The sequence below is a fragment of the Phalangium opilio genome, unplaced genomic scaffold (genome assembly GCF_054372755.1).
Source record: "Phalangium opilio isolate 3A_F unplaced genomic scaffold, DU_Popi_V2 ptg000390l_1, whole genome shotgun sequence".
NCBI classification, from domain to species: domain Eukaryota; kingdom Metazoa; phylum Arthropoda; class Arachnida; order Opiliones; family Phalangiidae; genus Phalangium; species Phalangium opilio.
Genome location: NW_028324234.1, coordinates 774,315 through 798,520, shown reverse-complemented (window position 1 = coordinate 798,520; position 24,206 = coordinate 774,315). Strand labels below are relative to the sequence as shown.

Here is a 24,206-nt window from a genome sequence, read left to right as displayed (position 1 = left end):
GGTTTTCACTTGACCTAAAGAAACTACTACTGCGGCTAGACGTCAAACGTCTGATTTGTTTTTTACGCTGTCAAACAGCGTTATAGCAGAAGTTTATAATTCTGAGAGAGCGGCAGCTCTCTTAGATAAGACTTATATAAAACTTGGTTGACCACGGACATTCTCTTCCGAAAACGCGTTGTCGAAAATGACGTCACGACTGAAGCTTATTGTAGATTGGTTCGCGCCAAATAGAAAGCTTATATCGCCACACTGAACGTAATTTCTGTCCAGCGCAACGATGGTTTTCTTTTTCGGTTGTCGCTTGACGTCGGGCGAAAACATCGTGAGTAAAACCATGCTTAAATTATGCGTGACGTATAACTTATCATGTATGATGAATAGTCTAACTACACCCTCAAAGCCCACCTAGATACGTTGAGAAACGGCAACACAATGATTTCTATTAGCAGAAGTATATAATACTTCTCTTCGAGAGAAGTGTACAACAACAAAGCGGGCGGGGTGCGTGTAACATGATTCTTCCCAACATCAGAAATTCTGATTCAGAATTACATTTGGAGTGGACAAGGTTACTAAACCGAATCATGCACATACGCCATGTAAATAGTTCCATCATCATTACTCTATTAGCGTTGCTAACCTATTTGCCAAGGCGCATGCGCTTGTGTGTTTTTGTCCTAGCCACGTCGAGACAATCAAGGTTTGTGCCTACTTGATTTCTGAGTGTTTAGTACCGCTAAACAGTTATAGAATTCACCCCAAAGTGCCATAGTTATCCACCTGAAGTTTGATGAGCGGGAGAGCAAACAAAAAGGGTTCACTAGCCTGGGAAGAATCATGTTACAAAACTGAAGTATTAAGGGGATGCGGAGTGTCATCCTTCTTCTATTATTCCCTTTTGATATTAGCTTATGAATTGTTATTTTTATACTTGTGCAGGTCAGCGAGAGTCCAGTGCCCCTCGTCCGTTCAAGGCCATCATCCACCGTGACCCCTCTGACACAGGTGCACGCAGTAAGCATTTTTCTGTAGTTGACAGCCGCCGTAGCTGGCAGCATCGTTATCTTATTATTTTGAACCGACACAACTGCAACTTTAAGCCTAATGATAATTCCAATAGATGAAGTTTATATACCTTTGTATAATTATAATTATAGTACTAATTATTCTCTTTGATACTTTTCTATTTTTCTGCACAAATCCGCATTCTCACCAAATTACTATTTAATTCTTCTTTGCGTGTAGACTATCGTGCATTTCAAACTTTATATCTTTCATGTATGTACCAGTGAGCACAAATAGAAAGGAGAGTCGGACAGACCAAATTCTCTCCGTCAAAAACTTTACCAGTGCAATCGGAGAGGGATAAAAAACCATATAAGTTTAAGTTTCGGCCAATAGTAATACGGCCGAGGTGTGAGCCTCTAACCGTATTTTCGTCTTTACCCTTTTTGAATTTCCTTCTCAACGGATGACGTGGTCTTACTCCTCGGCTGTGCGCCGAGGTAGGTGCGCGTGAGAGCCATCTTGGACGGCCGTTATAGTTACATTCCTTCTTCTATCTTTGACTCTCCTTTCCATTTGTGCTCACTCATAGTAGAAAGGTTCAATTTCGTTGGGTCGTATACCAGTGTCACAATACGCTTGACATATTGGGCAGACGGATATGTACAGTTTTGCCGATGACGATCCAGCGAAATTGCCACTGGCATAGAGGCTCTCAAATGAAAGATTAACTTGAAGAAATATGCGTAGCGATTTAATTACCTAACTATCGCTTCAAAGCCAGTGGACGATCTATAGGACCTACCCGAAATATTTCCAAGAGTTACACTCTTTAGAAAGTGGTGTCCTTTTGTCCTTATGGATGACCCCACACAGTGAGCATAAAAAAAACAGAGAGTCAAAGAGAAAAGAGGGATGGCCAATTTGGACCTCACGCGCATCTACCTCGGCTTACAGCCGAGGAGTAAGACGTCTTGTCATCCCTTCAGAAGGAAATTCAACAAGATGGTCTAGCCCATAATTAGAATTTGCGTTCTCGATTCTCCTTTCTATTTGCACTCACTGCTATAAGTTGATCTGACATCTAGTTTGGAACTAAATATGATATTCAGAAACAGATTCCATTATTCGTCCAATAGTCGGAGTAATTAGGATTTATTTCGTTTTACGATCTAACCATAGTTGGCCAAATAATATTATAGAATACGAAACAATGTTCCCTCGCCTATACTTCATTGGCATACATGCTTTGTTATTGCACTTATAATATATAACGTATACACAAATGTAATGGTATGTCTTCGTTATTTCAAATCTCGATGCACTCTCTTCTTCTAATGACGTAATGAGTCTAAATTTATTCCGCTCTATTTCACCCCCCCCCCTTTTTCTGCACGAAGCATGATTTCTTTAGTTTCTTTCCAGCCCTATTAAGTACTTCCAACTTGGGTTTAAGATGGCGGGATCGACCTAATCGGAGCCTTTAATCGGTTATTTTTTAATCGAGATGAAGTCAAGTTAGCTGTCTTTGTCTCATCTTACACTAAGGAACCTATAAATAGGGTAACCTGACTAAAAGCCTTTAGTTTTTAAAACCAAGCATATCGAAAGCGCTCAAAATCTAAATTAATTCGAACTTCTTTCAAATAAGGAAATTAATACTATAGTGATGGCCGGTATCTTAAATTAATCGATACCGTTATCAAAGGTTTACTGGAATCGATTCCCATAATTTAAACACGGCAACTTAATCGATTTTTTAACCCTATTAAATCGATATCGACCGATTATCAAGCGATATCTAGCTATTACCAACCGATATAGACCGATTATTATCCCATATTGGCCGATTATTATCCCATATTGGCCGATTATTATCCCATATTGGCCGATTATTAACCGATATGGACCAATTATTAACCCGTATCGACCGATTATTAACCGACATCAACCGATATCGACCAATTTTTAACCCATATCGACCGATTATTAACCCACATCGATCGATTGATTATCAACCAATGTCAACCGATTATTAACCCATAATGACCGATACAGACCGATTATTTAACCCAATGAAAAAAATATCGACCGATTATCAACCGATACAGACCGATTATTTAACCCAATGAAACGGATATCGACCAATCAATAACCGATATCGAGAATTACCAAACAATATCGACGAATTGCAACCCGATATCACCGATTATTTAACCCAATGAAACGGATATCGACCAATCAATAACCGATATCGAGAATTACCAAACAATATCGACGAATTGCAACCCGATATCACCGATTACCAACCGATATCCACTGATAATCAACCGTTAAACTGGTAAAATAACCTCGGAAACAATATATCGTTAAATAAAGCCCGAACCGATATATCAGTTAAATTGTCATGTCGGTCACCGGGTAAACTACACTATTTCTTCACGCGCAATGTCACAAATTATCTTAGGTACGTGGTGAATAGGCGAGGGGGATGAAACAGATTTCGCGAGTGCGCATTCACCCCTACAAATGCATGTCACAGACGAAGGAGAGAGTCCGACACTTTCCCCTATTTATTTTTGCTTCAAGGAACCCTGTTTCTAACATTTCAGAAAATTCAACTCTAGGAATTGACGTAGATCGTCAAATAACGTTCTCTTTCGATCCTCGACTAATTAAGGAAGCGAGTTAATGAGTCTTTTTTAAAGAAGAAGAATAGAGATACAAGTACAGTCGAGGGGGCCGTCGCTCCTTCAAATGTCGAACACTTAGGTTTTCATATCATTCAAATCACATAAATCACTTCCCAAATCAAGAAAATCACTAAGATAGCTATGGAATCAATCAAATCGTTGAAATCGCTGCACAAATCAGTGAAATCACAAGTAAATCATTCAAATCACAAGTAAATCATTCAAATCACTATAAAAATCAGTGAAATCACAAGTAAATCATTCAAATCACTATAACAATCAGTGAAATAAATCGTATTCATTCAAATCAATGTAAAAATCAGTTAAATCACTAGTAAATCATTCAAATCACTATTAAAATCAGTGAAATCACTAGTAAATCATTCAAATCACTATAAAAATCAGTGAAATTACTAGTAAATCAATCAAATCACTGTAAAAATCAGGGAACTAACTAGTAAATCATTCAAATCACTAGTAAATCACTCATTTCACTATAAAAATCAGTGAAATTACTAGTAAAACATTCAAATCACTGTAAAAATCAGTGAAATTACTAGTAAAACATTCAAATCACTGTAAAAATCAGTGAAATTACTAGTAAATCATTCAAATTACTGTAAAAAAAGTGAACTCACTAGTAAATCATTCAAATCACTAGTAAATCATTCAAATCACTATAAAAAAATCAGTGAAATAAATCGTAAAGCTGTCAAATCAAGAAATCATAAAGCAGTCAAATCAAGAAATCATAAAGCAGTCAAATCAAGAAATCATCAAATCATTAAAATCACTATCAAATTAAAACCAAATCACTGGAATCACTACCAAATCGTTAATATCAATACCAAATCATTCAAATCCTCGAAAATATCATTCAAATCCCCAACAAGTCATTTAAATCATAACCAAATCATTCAAATCTTCGTTAAGTCAACAGTCATTCAAATCGTGCAAATCATTCAAATCACTACCAAATCATTCAAATCACTGCAAAATAATTCTTATCCTCGACAAATCATTCTTATCCTCGACAAATCATTCTTATCCTCGACAAATCATTCTTATCCTCGACAAATCATTCAAATCCTCGACAAATCATTCAAATCCTCGACAAATCATTCTTATCCCCGACAAATCATTCTTATCCCCGACAAATCATTCAAATCCCCGACAAATCATTATCAAATCATTCAAATACTCGACAAATCATTCAAATACTCGACAAATCATTCAAATACTCGACAAATCATTCAAATACTCGACAAATCATTCAAATACTCGACAAATCATTCAAATACTCGACAAATCATTCAAATACTCGACAAATCATTCAAATACTCGACAAATCATTCAAATCCTCGTTAAGTCAACATTCATTCAAATCGTACAAATCATTCAAATAGTTTCCAAAATCCTTCAAATCACATAAATCGAATCGAAATCATCGTAAAATTGTGAAAATCACTCTCAATTCATTCAAATCGGCTCTAAATCATCAAATCAGTCAAATTACTCTTAAATCATTGAAATCATCAAAATCGATAAAGAGTTCAAATCTCTTACACTCTGATGCGTAATGACGGCCCCCTCGCGTGAACCCAGTACATCTATACGACGTCATTAGCTTAATGAATGTGAGCGCCTCGGTTAATTTAAAGTTAATGCTTAATTGGATAAACCTCTCATTGATTTTAATCTCAAATAACTTTACGTAGAATCGAAGCAAGGAGGATTCATAATTGGAGTAGAGATCTCCTTTGATGGTTTATAGAGGTGTGCGGTTAACCGTTTCAATCGAATAATTCACTATTCGATTCGAATATTGAATACCGAACTGACTATTCGGTTAAAGTTCGACTACCATAAAATTAGGTCCTTGTCGCCAGAGAGACCCACCTTATTATAAAAAAATATCATCCAACTTGTACTTGTCTCCCTTCAAAAACTACCAGCACATCCCTAGGAAAATTTTAAGAACTACTTGGCCACCAATGAGGAGAGGTATTTTGAAATTTAGGAACTTCTAAATGTTCTTCTCCTTGCTTTGTATTAACTATTCGCGAATATTAGTGTTACTACCCGATTAATCGCGAATAGTCAAGCCGAGTATTCGCGAGTATTAGGGTTAACTATTCGCGAATACTAGGCTTAGCTATTCGCGATTAATTGGTTAGTAAAAAATTTACCAAGGCCTAACTATTCGGTATTCAATTTGGAATAAACTATTCGATTCGGTGTTTGACAAGGAAATTTTTTTAGTATTCGTAACCGGTTCGATACCCAAAAAGTGCTATTCGCACACCCCTAATATTTTAGGACAAACCGCGTTTCTTTAGTATACTTTTGAAAAAAAAAATATTTATGTTTTGGGCTCCGTTTAGAATCTCCCAATTTTTAAACTCAGGTTGAGAACGTCCTTCAAAAAACAGAGATGGTGGATACTATCATAATTTTGACTCTAAGTATGCTACGTAATGCTTCCTGAGAGACTTACAGCTCGAGATAACTAGTTCGAGAGTTACCAGTCGGAATTTTTGGCAAATTTTCTGAAGCGAATTTGCAATATCATATTGTTATTTTAAGATAACTAAATTAGAAATAGAGACGTTTATGAAAAGGGTAGTTTCCAGAATCCCAAAGTAGGCAAGCTGACGTCCTTCAGACAATCTATCTATATATAAATCAAAGTCCTGACAGACTGACTGATAATCAACGCGCAAACCAAACCGCGTGCCCTAGAAGGCTGAAAATTTGCAGGAACGGTACTCATAAGTAGTAGGCGTGTACTAAGAAAGATTTTTCCAATCCGCCGCCATCTTAATGAATGGCGCCCAGAAATGTTAAAAAATCTTCTCTGTGCAATAAAGTACGCGCGTTTCAACCGATTTCACAAATATTTAGTGCACTGTTTTCCTTTAACCTATAGACGGGCTGAATGGTCTTTTGGGTTCGATTTGTTGCCATCTTTTTAAATGGCGGCCAAAAACTTAAAAACCCTTCTTTATGAAATAATGTCCGTGTGAAAAGTAATAAAAAAATGTCCCTACGGGCTGACGGGCAACGCCGAGTGCCTTCGCTCCTAGGGTGCTACAAAAATATTAGTCATCAGTAAAATCTACCCATTCTTTATATCATTTTGATGGAAGTTCTTATTACACGCGAGCGACGCCGTGGATAACAGCTTATATTACCATACTTCATAAGATTTGACCACAGCCCCAAATTGGCTTAGCTCGCAATATAACAATAATAGCTCGTGCAAAAATCATTGGAGTGAATTTAGATTGGTTTTCTTATATGTACGCCATATACGTTATTGCAAAGGGTCTGGGAAATTTGTGAAATTTAGTCACGGAAAACCTCACGGAAAACTTGGAAAAGTCAAAGAATTTCATTAAAACAATTTGCACGAACCCGGCAATTATTTATATCAAACAAGTTGACGAACAGGCGAAACAATCCGCCATCTCTGTCTCAGATCTAATTTTTTAATTCAATTATTAGAATTAACGTTTCTGTATTCGCGATTTTGCTCACGCCGATTACAGCTCGTGGCTACGGCGTTCGAGTCATGGGAGGCACGGCGGATGATGATGGACGCCTAAAAGCTAGGGTTAGTTGGACAACGCCTGGAGGACCAGCCGATCGTGCCAACATCAAACAAGGTAATCATTTTCAAACAAAATACTTGATAGACAAAAGCAGGGGTAAATAACGAAAGGAGTTAGAGACGCTAGCTTCCGTATTGTAGAATACAGTGGGACTTTCAAACGTAGACACAGAAAAGAGAAAACGCCTCGGTCGCGCCGTCTATAATTCAAAATAAGTATGATATTTTCCAACCAATAGCGTGGCAGCAAAGTTTCGAAAGTCATGCTGGGATATCGATTTTCTCCTGTCTGCTAGTGTTCGTCTGCTAGTGTCCGTCTGCTAGTGTTCGTCTGCTTACGACTAAGTGACAATTAGGCTTAGAGTAAAGTTTATTCATTAAGGTGCACTTGAATTAGAAACATGCAATCTTAAAGTTGGTAAATTCCTTTTTCGATAATGAAATGGAATTAAAGTCGTTTTTGCATCCTTCAATACAGTTTTAGTTGTTTTAATTTCTTTAGTCACAGATACAGTCGATGATCCTGATCCCACAGTTCCCACTGGCACTGACTCGGAAAAATCACTAAGCCTTAGCTCACTGGGCCGACTCTGTAACCGCGCACTTACGGCAAAACAAGTTTGAACACATTTTGAGGATTTCCCCGGCTTCAAATTGCAAATTGTTGACTAACCTTTCTTCTTTAAATCGCTGTTTACTCGCGATTGAATATAATAACTATATTGGGTTGATTTATGAGACGACTTCACAACATCGACACCCGCCATTTTACTTTACCCAGAATACCTTGCGGTGCGAGATTTTAAGGCAAAACTTTTAAGGTTCTGGTCTTATTTACAATACAGTTCCAAAGATGGCACTACGTTAGTTACAAATTCTATGACGTTTCAAGGTCCCACTGTATTCTACACTACGGAAGCTAGCGTCTCTAACTCCTTTCGTTATTTACCCCTGACAAAAGTGACTCTTTGGTAATGTCGACTTTTGTGCTTGTGACATCCAATCAATGGTTCATGGATGCCTCAACCAGTGAGCACAAATAAGAAGGAGAGATCAAATTCTAACTCAGCTCCCCCCTTTCTAAACCGATACCAGTGCAGTGGCTCTCTAGTAGTTTTTTCCAATCGGTTTATCCGAGTGATCCCGCAGTGCTCCGAAAAAAATCGTCTTTTAATGGACGGGGGCGCGTCTTCCATTACACCAGTCGCTCCCTCCCGGTTTGCTCCCGGATTGAACCCAACTACTCCGACTTTTTAAACGAAGCGACCATAATGGAGCGCCTGATGACGTCACAAAGCCGCTCTGAAAAAACTCTTGTCTTTCATTGGCAGCAACTAGATCAAGTTTCCGAGCTAGAGCGATGACGTATCAACAAAATACGGAGCGATCTTGGAGTGCTCCATCGCGACCCCATCGGAAAACGCTATAAGAGCGTGCCGCACATGCGCAATCGGTGCTGCAACAGAGAGGGAAAATATCAGAGAAGTTTGTTTACGTTACGGCCAATAGTATTACGGCCGAGGTTTAGGTGATTAACCGTAGCCTAAGCTACAGTTACCACGTGTGAACCTCTATCCGTATTTTCGTGTTTATCCTTTTTGAATTTACTTCTCAGAGGATGACGTGACGTCTTACTCCCCGGCTATGCGCCGAGGTAGATTCGCGTGAGAGCCATGTTGCCCGGCCGTTATAGTTACCTTCCCCCTTCTCTCTCTGACTCTCCTTCTTATTTGTGCTCACTGCCTCAACCAAGGATAATGGGGGAGGATGCGAAATCTGAGAGAAATAGGCGCGCTAAGTGTGGAACAGTACGTTGGGACGCTAGAAATGGTGGAGGAATACTCGGGCAAATGGGGGGCGGTCTACGTGATTAGTTTGAAGTAGAATTCCCGCCATTTTCCCGAGTATTCCTCCCCATTTCGTTGCGTCCCACCGGACCTAAGCCGTTCCACAGTTAGCACGCCTATTTCTCTCAGATTTCACATTCTCTAGTCCCCCATCATCCTTACCTCAACCATGAGAAGTTGAGAACTAGTGTGGTGGTTCAATAGCTGCTATTTCTCGGTTATTTTAAAGCAAATATTGGAACCATTTCTGCTAGATTAAGTGGCATCAGAAGGGGATAATAGAAGAAGGATGACACTCTGTATCCTTTTAATACTTTAGTTATGTAACGTCATTCTTCCCAGGCTCACCCTTTTTGTTTGCTTTCCCGCTCATCAAACTTCAGATGGCATCGCACCGTAAGGTGAAATCTATAATTATTTGGTACAAAATCCCCAGCAATGACCCCCACAAACCTCGTCTTGGGGTGGGACAAAAATTCACAAGTCTTGCCAAATAGTTAAACGCTAATAGAGTAGTAATGAGGGAACTATTTATCGCGTATGTGATTCGGTTTAGTAACCTTGCTCCAAATGTTCCGATGTTGGGAAGAATGACGTTACACTTACCCCGCTTTGTGGAACACTTTTCTCGAAGAGAAGTATTATATACTTCTGGTGGCATCAGGTTTAAGGTCAAAAACCAAAAAGTATACTTCGCTCAAAGTTGGCTACAGACGCCATGTGAACAGGGCTCATAAAAACCAGGGAAACTCAGAGAAATAAATAATTAACAACAAAAACTCAGGGAATTTATAATTCATTCAGGGAAATTCGTGAGATTTGAGAAAGTTTGCTCTGAAGGGCTTGCTTCAACTATAAAAAAACACCCCCGTTGCTATAGCACCATATTTGGGGAAAAAAACCTAGAAAACTCAGGGAAATAGGATTTCCAAAAGTTGTATTAACTCCTACTCGAACCAATCAATCAGAGAATAGCTTTATTAAGAAGAAAGTTTTATAGAAAATTGTACTCTGCGGTGGCTATCCAATAGTTAGTTCGTGGTGGCTACTATATTGAACCAAAAGTGGATGAGAGGAAAAGTATGAAAATGGCCAAAAGTCGCGAGTCATCAGAGTTTTGCCGTAGTTGACTGTTTTATTGGCGTAGCTATACTGGGCCTGTTCACTCCCTTAAAATAGGTCTTGTGTTAATTCGCGATTACGCGGTTACCGTCGTCTGCTATTGTGTATGATAGAACTTCCTCGTTTTGTGTTTGTAGTCAGGACAGAGTAGCTGATAATGTTTTAAAAGGTATTTGAAGGTATAATGTGGATTTAAGTAAGGTTATCGAAGCAATAGAAGAGCACATAAAACTCGGAACGGGACATTTGGGCGCCGACATTTAGGCGCCGGTCATTTAGGCACCGCCACTTAGGCGCCGGGACAGTTTGGCGCCGCGACATTTAGGCTCCGCGACAATTTGGCGCCGCGACATTTAGACTCCGCGACAATTTGGCACCGAGACATTTAGGCTCCGCGACAATTTGGCACCGAGACATTTAGGCGCCTAGACAATTAGGCGCCGCGACATTGCCGTAAAATTTTCGTGAAAGATTTGAGGTATTTAATAAAGGAACATGACAAGTACTTTTAGGCTTACATTCTTTTTATTCAACTGACATCAGAGTTCAACCATGTTGTTGTTTATCTTCATTGACTTCCCAAAATAATATGCCTTTTCCAAGATATTGTTGTATATCATCATTGACTTCCCAGAATAATATGCTTTTTCCAAATTTATCTTCCTTGATTTCCCAAAAAATATGCCTTTTCCAAAATATTGTTGTTTATCTTCTTTGACTTCGCAAAATAATATGCCTTTTCCAAATTACTGTTTATCTTCTTTGACTTCCCAAAATAATATGCCTTTTCCAAGATATTGTTGTTTATCTTCATTGACTTCCCAAAATAATATGCCTTTTCCAAAATATTGTTGTTCATCTTCATTGACTTCCCAAAATAATATGCCTTTTCCTAAATATTGTTGTTTATCTTCTTTGACTTCCCAAAATAATATGCATTTTCCAAATATTGTGGTTTATCTTCATTGACTTCCCAAAATAATATGCCTTTTCCAAATTTTTGTTGTTTATGTTCTTTGACTTCCTAAAATAATATGCCTTTTCCAAAATACTGTTGTTTATTTTCATTGACTTCCCAACTTAGGTTAGGTTAGGTTATGTTTTTTTTATTATTTTAGGATTGTTTTGTAAAAACAAGTAAGGTTTCGTGTCCTTTACTGGGAATTGCGAACATAGTCATGCAGTGACGCACAGGGACAATACCAGGGTTGCCAAATTGAGAGGTCATTACGGAATTTTAGAAGAAATAATGGAAAAATTATTGGCACGTAAATGTCTCGACGCCTAAATGTCGCGGAGCCTAAATGTCACGGTGCCTAAATGTCGCGGCGCCTAAATGTCACGGCGCCTAAATGTAGCGGCGCCTAAATGTTACGGCGCCTAATTGTCACGGCGCCTAATTGTCTTGGCGGCTAAATGGCGGCGCCTAAATAACCAGCGCCTAAGTGGCGGCGCCTAAATGTCACGGACCGCATAAAACTAGATACGTTTAAAACAAATCTCGGTAATTTAGCTATAGCGCGAGCAGCTTGCGTCGTGATGCGCGTGATCGAGTGGGCTATGGTTAAACCAAGGAGCATAAATGTCTGAACTACTTTCAGTCGCGAGTTTGCAAGTCCATCAGTCACTAGTAAACTAAATAGTTATTGGCGAAACTTTGATGTCTGCGTTTTTTAACACAGGCTCTATGGCCATTGTCATACTTTCCCTCTCATCCACATTTGATTGAACCTATTCACGCGTGCTCCCTGTGCTACGACCGCGAAGATAATCATACACAGATAAACTATGACCGACTTCACTTCATGTCAAGTTCTCATGACACATTTATGGAACATATCTTATGAACTTAAGATTTTACGTAAAGATGGTTCTTTGGTTTTGAGTAGAGATGGCCGATACCAGGCTTAACCCGATACCGGTGAAAACATGAACCGATACCGATCGATACCGATATTTGCTCACTATGATCCAAAACCCGATACTTCAACCGATACCGATATTTTTAGCAGTACAGTGCCATTTACATATGTATTAAAAATACTAGGAAATAATTATAGAGTAATTTCATGAATTATACTGCCAAGTACAATGTTAAGATGTACTTCCAAAATAATATAACAGCTTATTGACATTCATAGAAATGTATTATCACCATCAATACATTACTGAAATACCTAAAAATGTCATGTAGCGGCATATAAGGGATTTTAAACGAGAATCGGTTTAGTATCATAATAAACCAACCGATCCGATACTATCGGGAAACCCCTAATATCGGTAGCGATACCGATATTAGGGGTAACATGAATTTTATATTTTATTTTTATACCTAAACATTGTGTTCCATTTCAATTCCAGGTGACAGAATTATCGAGTGGAATGGTCAGTCACTGGACGATTTGACGTACGAGGAAGTCAGTCAGATTTTAAATCACTCCGGAGACGTTGTGGAGCTCTTAGTAGAGAGTTACGTGCCTCCTCCAAAGTACGCCCATTTTTAACCAAACAATCAATCGGCATCTTAAGCATGGTTTTCACTTGATCGTAATAAAACTACTTTGCGGCTGGACGTCAAACGTCAGATCTGTTTTTACGTTGTCACCCAGCGTTAAAAGAAAAGTTCAGGGTCATTAGACCTTAAATTAACGGCCTCTTTTAGAAGATATCGAAATCATTGATAAAACAAGATGGTCTAGCCCATAGTTAAGCCACATCGTTTACGTACTCTAGCTATCCCTACTACAATAAATATACTTCTAGTGAAATATCCCCCAATATACCGGTCAGAGGGAATAATTTTTCAATGGCTACTTGGCAAAGAGAATCAAATATCGCCAACGCCCGTTACTAAATTACTAATACTACTACTACTACCACTACTACTCGGGTAAAACTATTAGTCCCATCGATACCTTGTATCTAAGAACAGGCTGGCATGCCATAGGTCCGGGTTCGGCTCCCGGTGGCGGTGGCGGTGGAGAAGAAAATAAATATTATAAATTTAAAAATCGTTCACATGAAAAATGTAGAGCCAGCGCCACCTAGAAGCACTATTTAAAAATAGCGAACGAAACATCATCATCATCTTCTTCAACACACCAGGTCAAACTAATAGCTAATCGTATATACGATGTGGCTGAAAATTACACTTTCCCTAATTACGATTAAAATCCAATTAATTGACCCTAAAATTGAAGAGAGCAGCCGCGCCATTTTTTTAAAGTGAGAAACTCGCACACACGCCGTTATTGGCCAAATGGCTAGCGAATAAGAAAGTTAGATTTCTCTACTACAGACGACGATATTTATTGATATATTGAGGGTTGACTTTCAGCTTTGACTGCAAAAGTATCCCTATTTGTATTATTGACGGCTATAAAATCAATTCAAGATGTAAAAATGTAACCTTATTCGTGATTACCAGGTTATTAAAATATCCTGAGCTGACAAGGCAATGGATAACTCACGCGCGAGAAGAAATAAGGAACATTTACGAAAGGGCCTTGGCTAAAGTTCATGCTTTGGGTGCTAATTAAGCGGACTTACAGAATGATGTTGAAGTTAAAAATCTTGAGTCAAGTCATAAACATCTCAGAGTTTGTGAAAATTATTTCACACCGGAAAGCTTTCAGGTAAAGAATCAGGCGAAATTGTTAAATTATTCTCGAAGTATATCAAACTTTTTGGTTGTGCAGTTGAGTTTTTAAATACATTTACGCGTCAATTAAACACATTTGACTCACCGATATGAATAAAAGCCTCGTCTGCTAAAGGTCTAGCTTTCCTATTCGCTAGCCATTTGGCCAATAACGGCGTATGTGCGAGTTTTTCACGTGACTTTAAAAAATGGCGCGGCTGCTCTCTGAAATTTTAGGGTCAATTAACTGGATTTTAATCGTAATTAGGGAAATTGTAATTGCTTTAATTTAAGGTCTAATGTTAGGCACCCTGAACCTTTCCTTTAAAGTGTTTTCATTTAGCGTAGTTCCCGCAAATAATGGAAGCAAGGCTTACCAGATAAACTGAACATTGCACCAATTGCTGCTCGAGATTTCACATAGGCTTAGTAAAGGGGAAGAAACAAACCCCATCCATGGAGTTAAAAGGAGTTCTTACCCCAGCAGAGACGTACGCTATACCAGCTATTGTAATTGTTTACTTCCTAGGCTAATTTAATGGACTTCTGCTATGGTTTAATTCGAAAAAGCTTCAATATTGATCGCGGCATGGCGCTAGAGAGGCGCTGCTCTAAAAGAACAACGTGCCCTATCTACATTCCAGCTTGTGTTTTAGGGTCAAGTTACGTTTAACGGAATTTTAAGTCATTCCCATTACCTTTTATTAGATATTAGTATGCGTTCTATGGTAACTTAAAAATTCTAAGTGGAAGAAATCTTTGTATTCTTGGTAGTCATTTTTCTTCAATCTTCATATTCGAGCTTGATTTCAATGAATTTACCACGTAGTTGCATTGTCCAAATATTTGTTTTTGAAAAACCTCTGATTTATATAACGAAAGATAGAATTAATTTCTGCGAATTCAAAAATATCAAGCTTTGAATTCTCCGATTTCAGGTTATTTGGCCGCAATATGCATTTGAAAATGCTTCATATGAAATGATTTGAAATCCACTTTTTATGAAAGGCTAAAACATTTCCCGTAGGCTGACGTCACAGATATATTTTTCACGTCAGATGGTGCCACTCTCTCCGCTATCAGACCCAGAGTTTAGACTGGCGAGATGCTCGAGACGCCGCGTATAGGATTCCCGCGCTTTTTTCCTCACGTCATAGTGATGTCATGAAACGGGCGAACAAGCTCGACAAGACAAAATTATTGATATATCGAAACTGAGTTTTCGTGATTTTTCGATGGATTTTAAAAATAGAAACTTTGGTTCAATTATATTAAAAACTTGATATTTTGAAAGTAGAGACTTGAAAGTGTAACATAATACCACTTTCGTGGTAAAATATGATATGAAATTGTAAATTCGCATTCCATTTAAATTTGATTCATGGTTTGTTTGTTTTTCCAAAGCCCGGATTTAAGCGCTTTAATGGCTAAAGCCAACGGACTGAGGAAGAGGTCAGCTCCATCAGCCCTAGGTAAGAAAAGTGGTTTTTGTAGCATAAGTTTATAAGTGATATGTTCCTTCCATAAGTATGACGCCTCCTATGCTTCGTAGTGCACTAGTGCTTCGTGATAGACTTACAGCTCGAGATAACTAGTTCTAGCAGAACGAGGGAAGCGAGCCAATTGAAGTCCTACACTCGGTGCTTAATTAATTTTGCAGGACTTCCATCTAGGTCTTATTTAGTCTGCATTACTAAGCCTTTCCGTCGAATCTATGACCTACTTCAATCATTTCATGACCAAGCTCCAGTTTGTAACCAGTGACTAGCTTATGGAACGAACATATCAGTTCTGAACTTATTAATAATAAATCTTACAAATATGTTCCTTTTAATGTGCTTTAACAACGAGGTTCGAATTAAAAAAAAAAAACCTAGCCCATTAAAAAACCCACGGGTTTTAATGGGTTTTACCCACCGTAAAAACCCATTTAATAAAACCCTGATCACTAAGATCTTCAATTTTGATGATGAATTTGAATGCAAGAAAAATTTCCCATTTTAAAGATATTTGTTGTTTCAACTTCAAAAGTACTATTTAATAATATTTATTATTTTTTATCAAACATTTTCAGACTTTTTTTTATTGAGCAGTTACTTTTGAATGACAATTTCTACCATGAACGCAACTGCCAAATATAAAAACCCTAAAAACCCAATAAAATCCCAGAAAAACCCAATAAAATCCCGAAAAACCCAATAAAATCCCAGAAAACCCCAATAAAATCCCAGAAAAACCCAATAAAATCCCAGAAAACCCCAATAAAATCCCAGAAAAACCCAATAAAATCCCAGAAAAACCCAATAAAATCCCAGAAAAACCCAATATAATCCAGAAAAACCCAATATAATCCAGAAAAACCCAATAAAGTCCCAGAAAAACCCAATAAAATCCAGAAAAACCCAGAAAATCCCAATAACTACCGGTGGGCTGGTTTTTTTTAATGAAACCAGGGTTTTTTATGCCTGTTTAACAAATTTATTTTGAGAAGCCTTCGTGGACATTTCAGTTTTTTTTTTTTGACTGAAACTGTTGTATTAATATTATTTGATAAAATAATGCGTTCACTCTAGTTAAGAATTTACGGTTTAACTATACTTGATTCACTTTACATTTTTATTTTCAAAATATCATATCATAACATCATAAGATATGTTCATTCCATAAGTTTGTCACTGGTTACAAACTGGAGCTTGTCATGAAGTGATTGAAGTAGGTCATAAATTCAAGTTAAAGCGACATGCGCCTGGTGAGGCGCTGCTATCAAAGGCTTAGTAATGCAGACTAGGACCTAGATGGAAGTCATGCAAAATGAATTAACCACCGAGTGTTGGACTTCAATTGACTCGCTTCCGTCTTTCTCGAACTAGTTATCTCTAGCTGTAAGTCTCTCAGTAGCATTACGAACTTGTATAGCTAGTGTCATACTTATGGAAGGAACATATCACTAACTTATGATCCTATTGAGAGACAAAACAAAACGATTTGTAAAATTACTTATAACATAAAAAACACATTTGTGACTTTAGAGACCTTAACCTTCCGAAATTGGAAAAACCAAAAATTTGTTTGACTGTGTTCGTATTTTCAGATTCGATGGGAATAAGCGCCGAGGCTTTAGAACCATTAACGCAAGCGGCCAGTTCCGCGGGCAGACGAAGATTGCCAAAAACACCGGTAAGAGCAAAGCTAACAGTCAAACAAGATACTAAAATTGAGTATAAACAGGCGGAACAGGTTTACTTTCACTTAAATGCAACCATGCATTAGGCCTAAATAGAGATGTGAAATTACCGTAATTTTTAAAAACGGTAATTTACCGGGTAAATTACCGATTGAAATTTTGGGAAAACAAAAATTACCGTTCGGTCGGTAATTTTTGGTAATTTATAAATTTCTGTGCTTAAAATCCATTACTTTAAACAACGTTTAATTGTGAGCACTATCTGTCTGCTTTACACGTATTTGCGGCTTTTGCTACCAAGACGGCAGCCGTGGCCGTTCTAATCTGATCTCTAACAAAATATTTATTAAAAGACTAATTTCTAGCGCATCTTTGAAAGTTGTAAGGCTAGCGAGTAGCGCCTGGTGAGTCATTTTGGCGCACAGAAATAGTAAACACAGAAATAGTTGATCATTTAAGTGTAAAATGAACTTTTAATGCGTAATAAAAATGTTTGGTAATTTACCACGGTAATTTACCGCCGTAATTTACCCATAAATTACCATTATAAAATTACGGTAAGATATAAAACGGTAATTTACGCGGTATTTGGTAAATTACCGGTAATTTACGGACGGTAAATTACCGACTCACATCTCTAGGCCTAAAACTCATAGGCCTAAAACTATAGAAACAGACGCTTGTAATGAAGAGAAAACAGAAGAGAGTTTAACCTTGAGAGCTAACCTTGAGTACACGATTCATTTTTCAAAACGAAGGACTAAGTACACCAGGGCCCCCAGAGGTCCTATAATTCCTATAAAATTCTATATTTTTAAAACTGTCCGGGTCTAAAAAAATGTGGATGGTTTCCCTAATATTGTAGCTTAACTAGTTAAAAATGCCTCAGCGTATATTATGATGAATCTGAGAACTGAACGTTCAGCGCCCACCACCATGGACTGAGCTTTGCCAAGTGTGGACAGACAGCTAATATAGAATCCATTGATTACGACGTCGTCTGCTTCATCAAAAAAGGCGGAAAATAATATTTTTTTTCGCAGTACTGGACTATTTAAAAGAATAAACGAAAATATTTATTTTTTAGTGTCCTATATAATCCTATAATTTTGGAAAAACATCCTATAAAGTCCTATATTTTCATGAAAAAATACTTATAATTCCTATAAATATTTTCGAATTTCGGCTGGGGGCCCTGATTAGTGCACAAGTTTTTCGAAAGTTTAAGAAAAAAAAAATTCTTTGTTTTTAATTTTCTGTTCAGGACCAACTATGCCACGATCATATGCAAGGTGAAGTGGGAGTTCAAATTTGGTTTGACCAGAACCGCTCGGACCTCTTAGTGACTGTCATCGGCGCTCGTGGTTTGAGGAGGAGACGGTCATCCACGGGTGCTCTTCCAAGACCATATGCCAAAATACGCCTTATACCACACACGTAAACACAAACATTATACCAAGCCTTATTTTTAGCAAAAGTATATAGATATAAAAATAACAAGATGGACCCGGCCAGATTACACTTTTGCGCGGCCTCTAGTGACTAGAATTAGTATTACTCTATTCATTATAAGATGGCCCCGGCAAATTTATAATTTTCGGTTTTTTTCCATTGTTTATAAAATATCGTCCCGATTATGAATAAAACCGTTGCCTACGTTAATCAAGGCCTTTGTGCGGCGCCGATTTTTACTTTTCGTTTGGCAATTTAAGTTGCCAAATTCTCTCACCTGAGGCGCTATTAGCTGGACCTAAATAATTTGAAATGTTCATTTTCTCGCGCTTGGAATTTGAAATGTTCATTTTCTCGCGTTTGGAATTTTAAATACTCATTTTCGCGCGCGTTTCGTTCCAGATATCAATGAAATCTCGCGGTAAAATAGGGACGGGGGGGTATGAAAGAAGAGAGGGGTCATAGCGACAGAGGAGAAAGGGAATTGTATATTTTTCGCCGTCCCGGTCAGCAGCGTCATCAAAACGTAGTTTAAGTGAGCCTATAAGATAATTTAAAATTTTCGTTACGTGTTGGAGGGAGGGGCTCCATACCGGGCTATGAGTCGGACTGCAGTAAAAACTAACCGTTCTCCATTTCTGCTTTTAAATTAAATCTATCCCTGATTTTAATAATTTCGTTTCAGAGGTCACGCTTTCATGAAGACTCAAATAGCTGACCCCTGTGTGAACCCAGAGTGGAACAAAACTTTTATTTTTACGGGTGTAACCACTGATAATGTGAGTGACTAAGTCAGGCAACTGACTTTGCTTTTAAAGGGAGGGTGAAGTGGAAAATAAAGTGACTTTTTTATCGAACTTCTACTAATTATAAAACCAATCTGCAGAGTGAACATTCATGAAATAAAATCCCCTAATGATTTTCAAAATTACAATTAGTTTGGAATTTCGTGGAATATTTTAAATAGGCACCTCCAACCAATCGCGTAACGCCCTGCCTTTTTTATTAACAAAATTCTTGTCTAACTTTTCTGTTAAAGCTTTTTTTCTATTATTTTATTTGTCTTAATGGCTATTTATTTATTGCTAACGGGAGAAATATTTTTACCTCTCCAAGTGACGATGACATCACGGAGAGGTATTACGCTGGACGTGTCTGAGTGTACTTGTGTCGGTCACCGCGTTCGCAGTTGGCAAATCGGAACAAACGTGTTCGCTGATCGCAAGTTTTGGCTTCTACTCCATTCGTTAGGGTTAAGAAGTGCGGCGATCGGCTAGGGTTACGAGAAACGTCTAGCTTCTTCCTAATGGCAGCTAAGGCTCCCACCAAAGGTTCACGCAATTGCGGCTTTTCTTATTATTTCTAGTGAACTAATCGCCTTATATACCGCAAATTTACAAAAATTCTTAAAGAGGCATAAGCTGGAATTCAAATGTCAACAATAGCTATGTTTAAAATTATTTTCGGAATAAAGTTTCTTAAAAAGACTTAACTAGAATTAGGGTAAATTACTAGCGATTAAAATAATAAATATCAATTATATTAAATTAATTTATTAAGAAAAACCTCTAAATAGCGTCTCGACTCGGAGAGGTTCATTTTGGTTTCCCAACTTGTTATTTAAGTGTATGAGTTATTTAGAGTCATTGCTAGACGAGGATTTATTTTGTTTTTCGATTGATTAGGTGTTTTTTTTACTGTGGTTTTATTAACTAAACACGAGGAAGGAGGCACAGGCGGTTAAACCAAGATTCAAGACCCTCCCCTTACATTCAATCAGAAGTCCATTAAATTAGCCTAGGAAGTAAACAATTACATTAGCTGGTGTAGCGTACGTCTCTGTTGGGGTTAGAACTCATTTTAACTCCAGGGATGGGGGTTTAGTTTTTCCCCCCTTTAATAAGCATTTTTGAAATCTCTTGCTCCTCTCTTGGAAATCCTTCTTCACGTGAGCGGGGCGTGACTTCTTCAGCCCATGAACGCTGCAACTCTAAAGGTACTGGCTGGTGAACAGAGTTCATTTTCAGTCAATAGCTTTTTCTCTCCAAATAGGGCAAATTTTGGCGTACGAGTCGCGCCTAAACGGGGATCTGAGAAAAATTACCGCGAGGTGGCGAATGTGTCGCCCTTTTTCAGTATTTCTACACTAGAGAGGGGAGTCCCAAACCCTTTTTTGGTTACTTCCTAGGCTAATTTAATGGACTTTTGATTCAATCAGTTATTTGTATCGGGTTGATGGCCTGTTATAAAAAACCAACAAGAAGAAATCTTCTTATTCTCTCAGTTCTAACCATAGAGAGGGGGCAGTTGAATTTTCAGCGTTGAGTCGCTTGTGGCGCCATCTACAAGTGCCGATGTAAACTAAAATATTATTAACCCCATGTTAACCATGGACGAAATAATACTAAAGGACGGATGGCAGAGGGAGAAAGTTGAAAAATGGTTGTTAATCCGCATAGTGGGGGGCATATGGGGGAATAAACATTCTAAAGAGGGAAGCATATAACGTCTCATTTTTTCTAGATGGCCCTAGCTTTTATCCGGGGTTTGACTCAGTATTTTTCATAACCCCCTCCATTATGGAGCTGAAAAGGGGGAAGTAAGCTTAACATTGCTTGTTTAGTCGCTTAGTATGGGGTTCTATGGGCTGCCATCCGTCCTTCAGTATTAGTTCGTCCATGTGTTAACACTCGAAGTTAAGCAACTTCGAGCGCGGTCAGTACTTGGGAGGTAAAAACGAGGGTTCGAATCCCGCCTGAGACGTTTTATATTTAATTAATTTTTACTAATTTCCGTATTAATTAATGGAAGGAAAAGTGTTTGTAGGATGTAGAGATGTTTATTAACTGAGAATTAAAACATTTGCAAGATGAAACATTGCGGTATTTATATTTGTTCAAATTTCGTAGCTCCTTCGCTCACCGATAGGGGCGCCACGTATCAAAAACCCAATCACACACGCGAAGGGGTGGGATTGAAATTTTCGTCTCAGAATATCACAAGATCCCCTCCCCATAGTTAGTCTAGGTTCTTATTAGTGTTCTAATGTCTATGGTTCTAACTCTATTGTCTTTGATATTCAGGTCCTTGAGAAGATGCTGGACATCTCTATCTGGGACAACAGTAGTCAAGTTAGTAATACGTTTCTCGGCGAAGCCCAAATCCCGTTGCGACGGGCCGATCTGCAAGACTGCCCCGAATGGTATCCCCTGTCCTTCAACCAGCCCGCCCTCTTGTCCCCTCCTCACAAACTGCCTCCAAGCGCGGCCGCCTTGGCTTCCTTGGGTGCCAGCGTCTCCTCTCCGACGCCACCCCCGGCAACGGTCCCTGTTCCTTCTACGCCTGCGCACGACTATGCCAGACGATTGCTCAAACGAGTCACCCCGACGGAAACCTCATTACAGTCGCAATCTTTATCGGGTTAGTTGCAAAAACAAATAATGTGCGTATTTATGTATGTAAGTCCGAAGTTATTCGATATTTTTAGAATAATCGTCGATTTCTTTTTACTATTCAAAATATCTTAAATGTTTGTGTTAATCGGTTTTCGAATAGGGATTTACTTATATTCACTGCTCGTGCTACGCTAAATTGTGTTGAATCCTAGAATTAGATTGTACCAAGAAGGGATATACTATATTAGAAGGCATAAAACTGAGTCCGGTGCTCGAGTGACACTGATAGTCGACAACCCCCTTCATGGGTGGGGGGAGGGAATGGAGGCGGGACTTAATATTTTTTCTTAATATTTGTTTACCACCATCTATCTCTTTTATCTTTTCGTTAAGCCTTGGTTCGCTTTTTGGAACTCCCTTACGTAATCATTAGTACACCTGATTCGATTTAGAAATAATTAAGAACGATTTTCAAGTTGCGACATATATTCAAAATCCATCAAGTTAGGTTCAGAATCTTTAACTAAATTGTTAATGGCAATTAAAAACAACTGGCGTGTAACGTGGAATTTAATAAAAACCTTGCGTAATAATTTACAAATTATCTCTAAATTCAAAATTTCAATTCGTAAAAGCATTCAAAGTTCCAATTCTTTAAATTCCATATTCAAAATAAAAACCATAAAAAATAAAAGGATGGGTATTTTTCGCAAATGGCCCCTCGAACACTGGCGTTCAAGAAACCTTGCGAAAACAATGACCAATTGACCATACTTTCTAAACCTTATGGGCGCGGTTGACCTACTGCAGTTAACTCTCCCCTGGACCTTCTATGGTACATTCCCCTCTGGTTGAAATATTCAAGAGAAACTTATAGGGTTGCCAAACCTAAAATCTTTTGTATAGTTTTAAGAAAGGTGGAAACACCTGATTTTTATCAAAATAACTTTCCAAGAGATCCATGACGTAGGGAAAAATTCAAGAGTCCTATGACGTGGTTGAGACCCTGAGTGAGACAACAAATCAAGTAAGGGGTTCTACAAGAAAACCCCCAACAGGACGATGGGACGAAATAAGGAAGATGATGAAAATAACAAAGTTAGAGATCACTTCCTTTTCTGGGCTCAAGGAGAGCAAGTACTTTTTCAGGACTTTCCGGTCGAAGGCCCGTAGGGCCGCCACGTTACGTCGACCACATTTAAAAAGATTATCTTTTATTAAATTAAATTTAAGACGTTTAGTACGCTAGTCAAAGATATGTGATTCACTTTGCCAAGCAGCCATTGAAAAATTATTCCCCCTGACCGGTATATTAGGGGATATTTCACTAAAAGTATATTTATTGTAGTAGGGATAGCGAGAGTACGTAAACGATGTGGCTTAATTATGGGCTAGACCATCTTGTTTCTCTAGTCTGAATACGTCATTCCGGTCTGTATGACCTATCCCCACCGGATCCAATGGGAAAGCGCAGAGCAATGACGGACATGAAAGGGGTGGGGCTTACTTGTCCCACTGCCCACTGACACGAGGATGCCCATTTCCGCACATTTTTCGAGAATCATAGCCCAATTCCGCACACTTTTTATGGCCCATTTCCGCACAGTTTTCACATTGAAATTTTAGTTCACCATTTTTTACCATAACCCATTTCCGCACCGTTTGCAAATAAAGCATTTTTATTTTCTTGTTGATTAGATTAGGATCGGTTCGTTTGGGGTTAGGTTAGGTTTGGTTGTGCTACAATAGGGGCATGCTATTAAACTTTTGATTTGACCATTGCAATTTCACTATAGATATAGTTAAGGGTTAGGTTTGGTTCCGTTGGGGTTAGATTTGGTTAGGGTTGGTTTGGTTTGGTTAGGTTCGGTTTGGTTACATAAGGTTCGGTTGGGTTAGGTTAGGTTAGTTTATGCTACAATAGGGGCATGCTATTATACTTGTGATTTGACCATTGCAATATCTCTATCGATATAGAAAAGTGTATTGATAGACGTAAGCATTAAACCAAGTGTGATTTTGTTAAAAATATAAGTAAATCGAGCATTAATAATAAATCTATCGTTAAATAGCATCGAAAATATTACAACCATAAAACCTCACATTTTGGCTATTTTCGGACCAATGGGCAGGCAGCATAAGCTCAAGGTTTATTTATTTTTTATTTTTGCAAACTGTGCGGAAATGGGTTATGAAAAAGTGTGCGGAAACGGGCTATTGGTTTTTAAGGTGTGAACAGGAATGTATGGAGG

The 24,206-nt window shown here is 38.2% G+C and overlaps 1 protein-coding gene and 1 long non-coding RNA gene across 5 annotated transcripts in view; one reads left to right on the top strand and one right to left on the bottom strand.

Annotated features, from left to right (window-relative positions):
- The window catches only part of Fife (regulating synaptic membrane exocytosis protein fife), a 109,528-nt gene that overhangs the window by 43,599 nt on the left and 41,723 nt on the right, over positions 1–24,206 (top strand). For all 4 annotated transcript variants that reach the window (XM_089861494.1, XM_089861495.1, XM_089861493.1 and 1 more), the window contains 8 exons: positions 943–1,017; positions 7,253–7,369; positions 12,645–12,771; positions 15,328–15,395; positions 17,015–17,100; positions 18,372–18,544; positions 19,245–19,338; positions 21,643–21,979. In XM_089861494.1, coding sequence (XP_089717620.1) covers positions 943–1,017; positions 7,253–7,369; positions 12,645–12,771; positions 15,328–15,395; positions 17,015–17,100; positions 18,372–18,544; positions 19,245–19,338; positions 21,643–21,979 — 1,077 coding nt within the window. The remainder of the gene's footprint in view (positions 1–942; positions 1,018–7,252; positions 7,370–12,644; positions 12,772–15,327; positions 15,396–17,014; positions 17,101–18,371; positions 18,545–19,244; positions 19,339–21,642; positions 21,980–24,206) is intronic.
- On the bottom strand, positions 7,667–8,268 carry LOC149594155 (uncharacterized). The gene is made up of 2 exons (XR_016379445.1): positions 7,988–8,268; positions 7,667–7,917 (listed from the first exon to the last, which is right to left on the bottom strand). It is a non-coding gene; the product is annotated as an uncharacterized LOC149594155 (long non-coding RNA).